Source organism: Quercus lobata, chromosome 2, assembly GCF_001633185.2.
Source record: "Quercus lobata isolate SW786 chromosome 2, ValleyOak3.0 Primary Assembly, whole genome shotgun sequence".
In the NCBI taxonomy this organism is placed as follows: domain Eukaryota; kingdom Viridiplantae; phylum Streptophyta; class Magnoliopsida; order Fagales; family Fagaceae; genus Quercus; species Quercus lobata.
In genome coordinates, this window is record NC_044905.1 from 40915749 (window position 1) to 40925245 (window position 9497).

The 9497-nt window shown below is 36.9% G+C and overlaps 1 protein-coding gene across 2 annotated transcripts; it reads right to left on the reverse strand.

Moving 5' to 3' along the window:
- Window positions 1–130: 130 nt before the first annotated feature.
- Window positions 131–6415, reverse strand: LOC115975622 (probable glutamate carboxypeptidase LAMP1). Of its 2 annotated transcripts, XM_031096485.1 has the most exons (13): window positions 5768–6415; window positions 4684–5084; window positions 4493–4560; window positions 3958–4039; window positions 3784–3876; window positions 3553–3705; window positions 3203–3271; window positions 2852–2939; window positions 1584–1667; window positions 1125–1213; window positions 891–1007; window positions 668–811; window positions 131–443 (listed from the first exon to the last, which is right to left on the reverse strand). In XM_031096485.1, exons 1-13 carry the CDS (start codon window positions 6315–6317, stop codon window positions 261–263), a joined length of 2121 nt encoding a protein of 706 aa, XP_030952345.1. In that variant the 5' UTR covers window positions 6318–6415; the 3' UTR covers window positions 131–260. The 2 variants fall into 2 exon arrangements, with proteins under 2 accessions (XP_030952345.1, XP_030952346.1); XM_031096486.1 differs by lacking the exon at window positions 131–443 and having other exon boundaries at window positions 674–801.
- Between the last annotated feature and the right edge of the window lie 3082 nt (window positions 6416–9497).

Consider the following 9497-nt stretch of genomic DNA (forward strand, 5'->3'; position numbering starts at 1 on the left):
GTGGGATTTTTAACCCTTTTATTTTTAAATTTATATAATGGGAAGTGGAGTGGAGAATAGGGTTTGAACTCAAGACCACCCGTTCTAATACCATGATAAATTACCAGTTGTCACTTGTCACAAAATTAGGTTGTTCAGAAATGATGAATTTAATCATTTAACCATTATTCTAACTATCAAATTAATAAATGACAAGGATATTTGCCTCCTTTGAATACATGACGTGCACGACTCTGAGGACTGAATATATCAGTACATATTCATGTTAGTTTACCATTGAGGACTAGTGAAGCATGTTTAACAGCTCGAGAGACTCGCCAAACTTCATGTTGTACTGCACGCCATGAATCTGCAGTATTCAGGTTCTTTGCCTTCTCTATTGCATCATCTATCCCAGGGAAGGTTTTAGATCCATAGTCATCGTGCTTTGAGGGCCCATAAATCTGTAAAATGCAAAATAATAAATTTGGTTACGTTCTGTAATTATAACATTAATGCAAGATATTCACTCGGGTTGAATCTTTTCAATTTAATATCTGGGGAAATTGCTTTTATGTTGAGTTTTTGAAAAATATAGTTATCGTGAAAGAAGTAGTAATAAAGCCAACTAAAGAACTACGGAAGTAAGTTTGGCTAAGGATTCATATGTTGATTAAGAGAAACATACCAAATGCTTATACCAGGACCTTCCAAAGAGTCCATCTTTGTCTGTAAATGCGCGCTCTGCCATCATTAGTCTATCATTCAACTCTCTCACCTTCAAATGATCTTTATTCCACATTGATGTCCAACCTTTTCTTTCTATTATTTCCTAGAGAATCATAGTTCATGTTTCTGATAAATGTGGAATGTTATTATTAAATGCAATATATAGAAATGCAAGTTTATACCTTTCTCTGGTTGTTCATCATGGTGGCAGCTTTATGGAGCTCCTCTATGGACTTGAACAGAGGATTTAGGCTTATGTCTGTTTCTGAGATCTCATCTTTCAAGTCCTTTGTGCTTTTCTGTTAGTTCAGGATTAAATTCATTGTGTTTATGTCTGCCCCTAAATCTCTATGATAAGCAATTGTATTCCATAACACTGCATGTAATGATTTTCTTCGCATTTAACATTGTGATACCTGGATCTCCTTTGCATAGGAGAGATAGTTGAAAGGCAAAAACTCCTCATCTGCTAACCAAAGAGCTACTAAACCCCAAACACTTCCCACTGTTTTTCATAAATTTGATAGAAAATAAAGCTTTAGGCCCTTGGATTAAGATATAGATGTTGTTAGTTGATCCAGAATTCAATGCAAATTCTCATTCAAAAAAATGTTTCTTTTCAATTCTTGAACATGAAATGGTTTAGTGAGAACTGAAGTAGTAAAAACTAAAATATGAATTGGAAAAACTGACTATTATCGTATTTTCTAACACTCTTGAGTGCCTTTTTGTTTGTTTTCACTCCTCTTGGTGTATAATGGAATTTTCCAGACTCAATAGGCAATCATTAAAGAGTGCTTCAAATGCAATTTTTTGGCTTGTGAAGGAAATCCAAATTGGTTTGGGTGCTGGTAAATAACAACTAAATGGCTCACCTGCTACATGTCTATGAAACATTGGATCCCCAAATTTTTCCATCCAGACAAAGTCATCGTACATCGAGTGGTATACAGGGTATCCTGCATTTGGGAACAAGTAACAACAATTCATTGCTAAGCCATGAAAGTTCGAAAAGGCACGCTGCCATGTTATATTAACTTACATATTTCTTAAGGATAAAATGTTCTGCCATTTTGAAGCTTACCAAAGTAACAGTCTTTAGTCTTTTTTTTTTTTTGGTTGCTAAATAACTGTTTTAGTCTCTTACTACAGCAGTGAACATCATTGGTAAGTTAATGTGATAAGATTATGGTTGCGCGTTTGTTCAATGTTAGTTTTGACTTGTGATTTATAAGTTGTTTCCTTTTAGAAGGAGAATCATTAGTTCGTTCATGTCATAAGATAGTTTTCCATTCCTTCCACCCACACGCTGCCAAGCATGCTTTCATTTCCCTCTATTCAAAGCAAACAAGAACTTCGAGTAGTATGAGCTAATTGGATTAGTAACCAAAATTCAATCTTAGACTAAAATGTGTGACAAATTTAATGGGATGGTGGTAGTTAAGGGATGAACCATAAATTATATTTAAAAAAAAAAAACTGTCAATTGAGATATCCAGGGTTCAAATTCCCCCTCCCCCATTGTAACCATCCAAAAAAGAAAAATGACTATAGTGAAAGTAATATTTTTATTGACTACGAGAGATTAAAAACATTTGATGGAGTACTTCTGTCATATCTTTGGATAGGTTAAGTCGTTCTGCTAACAGTATTTGTGGGAGGTTTTGGTTACATTGTGATGAATTTGCCTTCACACTGTATTTAGCATCTCTTTGCTTGTTTTAGCTGGTGGTTGTTACGAATCGGTTGGATACCGTTGCTGGATTTTCATCATATCATACTTGATTTTGAAATTAATGCTTTGTTTTGTTTGTTTTTGCTTTACTTGGTGAAAGAACTTTTACATTTGAACCTTTTCAATTATTGATTTCGTTATGTCATTGTGTTTTCTAAGAAGTATATTCATAGTTGCTTCCTTTAGAATAAAACTGGCCTATATGTGCATATGTGCATGTGTGCATGCGTCACCTTACAAACTAAAGGATGATGTCCAAAGATTAAAAGTATTGTGCTTGTACATAATACTTTTTCATTGTAATTATTTAGACTTCTTTGTGTTCATTGTACATAAAGTAGTCTTTTTTCATTAACATTTTTCTTTACTTATTTATAAAAAAAAAAATAAAAAAATCGTGCTTGTTACCTCCTCCAAAAAACATTGCAGCTGCTGGAATTCCTACATGTTGCACAAAAGCTGCGAAATCTGATCCTCCATCTCCTAGCCTTCCAATCTTTGTATAGAAAGTACAGGTTAATGAGCACCAATTATTTAACTAGATACGTTTCAAGGTTTGATTAAAGTTGTCTCCTATGCATGATCTATCTGTGCGGTAATATGATGCTAGACTTGGGAATTATTTATCAAAATTGGATGGCTTGAAACAAAGTTGCAGTTTTTAAGGGTCACTGCAATGCAGGTCAGTTTGTTTCATAAAAAATTAATATGAAATCTTGAAGTCAAGGTGGTAGTGTAAGGCATTTGTATTTTGCTTACCGGGGGAGAATTGCTGGAATCAACCCATGAATCATAAATAGTTTGTGATGCGTTCTCTGGGTCTTGAACCTTCAAATCAATTACAAGTTCAATAGAGATGAGTGAGATAATAGCAGCAACAGAGAGAAGATTTCTTTTGACCTGAAGCAGGAGAAAAGATTTAAATCTAGATTAACTCTTAAGTTTTGACTGGCATCTTATGCGTTTCTGCAGCTGCTAATGCCCATCTGTATGGCCAGGAGTTGTGATATCAAGTATCAACTCTTGGTATGGATTCTGTAATTGCTGCTTTCGAAATTGGCTTATGCTTACTGTTGCTGGTTTTCCTATTATTACTACTTTTGAGATACCTGTTGAGTTGCTCGTTTGAGCAGTTCATCAAGCTGGGGCGTCGCAGAGGCATGGAATACTGGTCCAGCTACTCCACAGTCAACATTCAAATAAGCAACAGCCCTTGAAGCTAGCATTTCTCTGTTTTCTTCTACCCATTCAGTGGATCCTACCTGGATATGGTGCTTAGGTTAAATTTCTATTGTGTGTGTGTGTCTGAGAGAGAGAGAGAGAGAGAGAGAGAGAATGACCAGGCCATATTCTTCAGCGTCCCAATTGCATAAGACAATTGTTCTTCGAGGTTTCCATCCTTTTTTTTGCAGCTTACCCAGTCTTTCTGCAACCTACGGTTAACTATCAAAATCAGGTGGGGCTGTTTTGTTGATTATTCCTCATTAGTAGATACTGGATAGGACATTTTGTACCTCTAGCAATGCTGCGGTGCCACTATTGGGATCAACAGCTCCAAATGTCCACGCATCCCGATGATTACCCAGAATGACAAATCTACAGATAATCGTAACATTTGTGACTTAACCATTGCAAGTTAGGCTTCATTACCCCCATTGGGATATTGATTAAAACAAGTTAATATGTTTTACCGCTCTAATTTTGCAATTAACTTTTAAATGTCATTCAAAGTCAAGTGAAATAGTAAATAGATCTGAAACGTTTGAAATGCAGTTAATCCTTTGTGGAGCAAGCTATATTGCAAAAATTGGTGAACACAACCGATTCATGAAGATTTTCTTCTTTTGGACCAAAAACAGGCAAGGGGTGGAAACTGTACCACAAAAGAAAAGTATACCTAATAAGAAGGTAGTTGTCAATTTGTCCTTTCTGTTTTGATGAGTTACTAAATCATGAGCACTATGCACGTTTTCTTTAGAGTGATGCATATTGAAATTGAAGTGCAAGAATGAGCTAATATCTGCTGTTTATGAAAATTTTTGGACATACCGATCAGGCTCTTCCGCTCCTTCAATTATACCAATGACATTCTGAATAGTCCCTATGATTTGATTTCCCTGGAAAAAACACCCCTCAGTAACCAGTCTGATTTTACTTATAGGGCTGGATTGGACGTTAGTAGAATGTGCACAAGAATACAGAATGGTACTTGAAAAACCCAAATCTTAGTTTGAACTTACAGTGTAACTGAGATTGATAATCCCTGGCCCTGGTCCAACCCTGTAAGTAGGTGCATCTATGCTTCCTTGCCAATCCTCATGGGCAACATCTCCACCAACCGATCTCAAGATTGTTTCACCATCTGCCCCAGATATTGGCAAGGAAGGTATAAGTGGAACATCCCCTCCTTTCTCTACTTCCTCTTCAGATAACCTTTCACAGTCTCCAGTGCTTGCCCATCCAGGTGTAGTAGGGTCGCCGATCCCATTATAAACTGTTCCCACCTGAACCCCACTTGGTGGCATCCACTTCTCATCTGGGAACCACCTTGTATCCCCTCCTCCACCACCATAGTCTTTCCTATCTGTATACAACAATGCCCCAATAGCACCTTCTTCGTACGCATTCTTGACTATGTTTCCTCTGTTACAGGGGCGGAGGCACGTTATGCCTTGGGGGGGCCATGGCCCCCCCAAAATTTTTTAAAACCCCTATAATAGTAGGAAGAAATAGGCCTCACACTTTCTCATTTAAGAGCTGGCCCCCCTATGAGAAAAACTTGGCCCCTCCTCCAATACGTAGCCATAAAAATGCCCCATCCCAAATTCCTACTTTTCCTCTTTTTGACTTTTCCTTTCATTCTCTAAGACATGTCAGCTCTATCCCACATTTTTTTTTCTTGAGTGAGGCTATGTCCCATAGCTATTCAAAGTCCTGGTGTGGTGTGGGAATTATCATTAGAGTGTAGAGAGAGGATACAGTATTAGAATATTAGTAGGAATGAAATTGATTTTGAATTTAGTTGAGATGAATGAAATTGATTTTGAATTTATTTTTGACCATAGTAGTCTAATTTGGTTGAGTTTAACTGCTATGTATTCTATAGTTGCTTATAGTGACTTTGTTATATTTAATTTCTATAAATATTATTTCTTGTAAATGTAGTCTAATTTTGGTTAGATTTTATGTTTTTTTTCTACAACTAATGCAGGAAGATATGTATATATGTATATATGTCATACTTTGTACTTTTCTTGAATTACAAATCAATATGATAATATTACCTCGGCCCCCCCAACCAAAAATTTCTGGCTACGCCCCTGCCTCTGTATATTTCTCCATACCTTGCCAAAACAATTGTACCTGATACATTCACACCCATTTCTTTCAGTGTCGAGTAGTCTACTATGCGTCCATAGTTCACATAAACCACAAGTCCGGAGACACTGCCTGACTTTGCATATGCATGGAAAGTAGGCTGAACTTCATCTGCTACATCTGCATATGGATCACCATCATAAATTTCTTGACGAAGATTGAAGGTTGTGGGTGTCTCTGGAGGTGTTGGTATTAGTGTTAAGCAACGGGAAGAAGGGTAGGTTAGAGAAACCTCATAGGATGCTATGTGAGATTTGATATTGCTGGAGGTGAAGATGGATAAAACATAGGCTGCAGCCTCTGCGTTTGCCTCAGAACCAGCAGCGTGGGGCCGGCGAGTGAGGGTGTGTAAATGATGTGATATTGAGGTGTTGTCGGATAGAGAAGTGGATATGTAGAGGGAGTGGTAGAAAGATTTTGGAGGAGGAGGAGAAATGAGGAGGAAGGTGAAAGAGGTGGCTAAGCCTAGGAAGATGGTGGTGGCTGTTTTCAACATGGGGCTTAGTTTTCCCCTGTATTTTGAGAGAGAGAAAAGTCTTTTGGTGAGTGCAAATTTTGTTGTTGTGCAGCTTTTCTTGAGGTGGGATTTCGAATGTGTGTGGAGTAATTTACTTGGATATATATATTTTTAATTATTATCACGTTACGATCAAACACCTAATCTTAAAATGAATTATAACTGATGTTTCCATTATCATTATCATTAAAGATAGTATATGATGTCCTCTGTTTTTGTCTTCCTCATAATTGATTTCTGATTGAGACGAATTCCAACCTTTAATTTTTTTATCATTTTGAGCAATGTTAAACAATAATTTTTTTAATAATTAATTGAAATGATTAGTAAAACATCACTTTCATATGATTTAATCATTGTTACCATTTTTATTATGCACTAACCACATTATGTCATTTGGCTAAGTTAGACTTATTATTATTATTTATTTATCCTACCCTCCTTTCGGATGATGAGGCCACATTGAAGATATTGTAAAATATAAAGAAAGATTATAAATGATGTTATAATTATTCTCTAGCTTTATTTTATTATTATTTTTTTTTTTGAGAAACAGCTTTATCTATATCTTATGTTCAATTGAGAATCTTTAATTTTAATAAGTATGCATAGTATTGCGTGCCCCAGTTAAATTTAAAATTGCTAGTAAAAGACAATTTAGACATGAAACTGCGCACAGATAATCAACGAAGGGATGTGGGTACCGAAAGAAACAGAGTAGTTATGAAGTTAAGGGGACAATGGACTTTTGTCCTTATTTTGTAAAAAATCTAGCATAATATTTTGAAACTATTAAGCACTGAGTCTCTATTTTGAAACTCGATCTTTTAAAAACTGAGTTATAAGTGGAACTCGACATTAGTAATGTCGAGTTCTATGCATATTTTACCACTTAATTTTTTTTTTTTAAAATTTAAGTGAAACTCTACTTTATTAAAGTCGAGTTTCAATTAAAAATTTACATATAACTCAATTTTGAAGACACGGTGCTTAATAGTTTCAAAATAGGGAGATTGTGTTAGATTTTTTTTTTTAAAAAATAAGGGCAAAAATCCATTTTCCCCATGAAGTTAGTGACTTTGTCCCTGCTTCTTACAATCTTTAGTTTTACAATCCTTTATATATCTCATTGGAGCAAGTAGAGGATGCAAACAATACAAGTCCTTTCTAAGCATGCCCTCTGTTTTTATTCCTCAATTATATGTTTTATCACTGCAACCATCAATTATAAATTTGTTGAGTGTTTTCCTTCATTAAGGATGTCTTTTTTTTTTTTTTTTTTTTTTTTTTTGTTAGGATTATAATTATGTGTAATCTTGTATTAGTTGTTACCATAAATTGCTGTGTGTTGGCGATTCATGTGCATTAAATTCGTTTGTTCAGATCCAATATGAACAATTAGATTTGGTTGTTTGAGTCGCATGACTGAATAATATTGTAAATTATAGCTAATAGACCAGGTAATTACCCTCGTCTAGAAGAGCCAGCCTGGACGAGCATAGAGCGCCATGAAAGTAGCTATTCAATGCCCCGACGGTTACATATTAGTAAGAAGACCGTTGGAATCTTCATTAAGGTTGAATTGAGTAGGCCTGGGACGTTACCAGATTAGCCTTAAAGCCACCATTTAAGAAGGACAATAGCTAATAAGAATAGCCTATTTATAGGGCCTACCAAATCCAAGACAAGGTACATACACACTAATCGCTTTCACTTTCATTACAAAATTCTTTTTATTTCCTGAGTTCCATTAGCTGATTTTACCATCGGAGACTTTGTGGCCGGCACCACAACAGTGACCACCTGAGAGGATTTCCTTTTTTCTTTATTAACTCTGCAAGAACTTGGACAAGCTCATATTGGTTCCTCTGGACGAACCCAACTACTAACGATTTCAGCATCATCAGTTTGGCGCCGTCTGTGGGAACAAGGGATTCAGGCCTTTGTTTGAAATCATAGTCCCGTTTGGTTCCGACATCTAGATGGAGTCCAATACACCACAAGATTCTGCGGCATTAGCTTTGCAAATTCAGACACTTACAGCTAGCGTGGAAGAACTCACCAGGCAAAACCAAGAGATGAGGCTGCAACTGTAATAGGAAGAAAATTGTTCACCTATGAGGATTGAGACTAACAGGAATAACGATGAAGATAGCCATAGGAGAGATGACTACTGACGACCAAACTCTTCAGACGAAGCAAATTCAGATCTCTTCAGAGATATAAGGAAAGAGATGGATGAGCTGAAAAACGCAATGAGGGAAAAGACTGATCGGAATCTGAATGAGATGGTCCGAAGGATGGACTCACCTTTCACTACGAAAGTCCTAGAGTCCTTTGCCCCTAAAGTTTCGTCTTCCACAGCTCGAATCATTTGACGGCTTGAAAGACCCGTTGGACCATATCACCACCTTTAAGACGACTCCGAGTCTACAACAGCTCCCAGACGAAATCTCGTGTCGCTCTTTTCCTACCACCCTTAGGGGAGCAGCATGAGTGTCGTTCAGTAAGCTAACAACGTCATCCATTGACAATTTTGAGTAGCTAGGTAATTCCTTCGTGTGCCATTTTGTTGATGGGCAACGTCAGAAAAGACCAGCGGACCATCTACTTACCATCAGGTAAGGAGAAAGAGAGCCCCTGAGGACATACGTGAAATGTTTCACCAGAGAAGTCCTAGAAGTTGATGAAATGAATGATAAGGTACCACTTTCAACGCAGGGTTAAATCCATGGAGTTCGTAGTCACCCTCATGAAAAACCCACCAAAGACAATGGCTGAGATGCTACTAAAAGCCTAGAAGTACATGAATGCAGAGGATGCTCTAGTTGCAATAAGGGAAGAAAGCATGCCTAAGGAAAGAGAAAGTGCCAGGGAAGACCGGAAGGGACACAAGAGGGAAATGAAAGATTGTCAGACTAGTTCTGACGGAAATAAACGGAGAGATGACAAAATTCCGTGGACGGTAAAATTCACTCCTCTGGTAATGCCGTTGACAAAATTTTAGCGCAGATTAAGGACGACCATCATCTCAAGTGGCCAAAATCGCTCCATTCCTCGCCCAATGTATAGGATAAGAAGAAATATTGCCATTTTCACAAAGACCACGGCCATTATATTGAGGATTGCTGAGACTTGAAGGAGCAGATAGAAGAATTA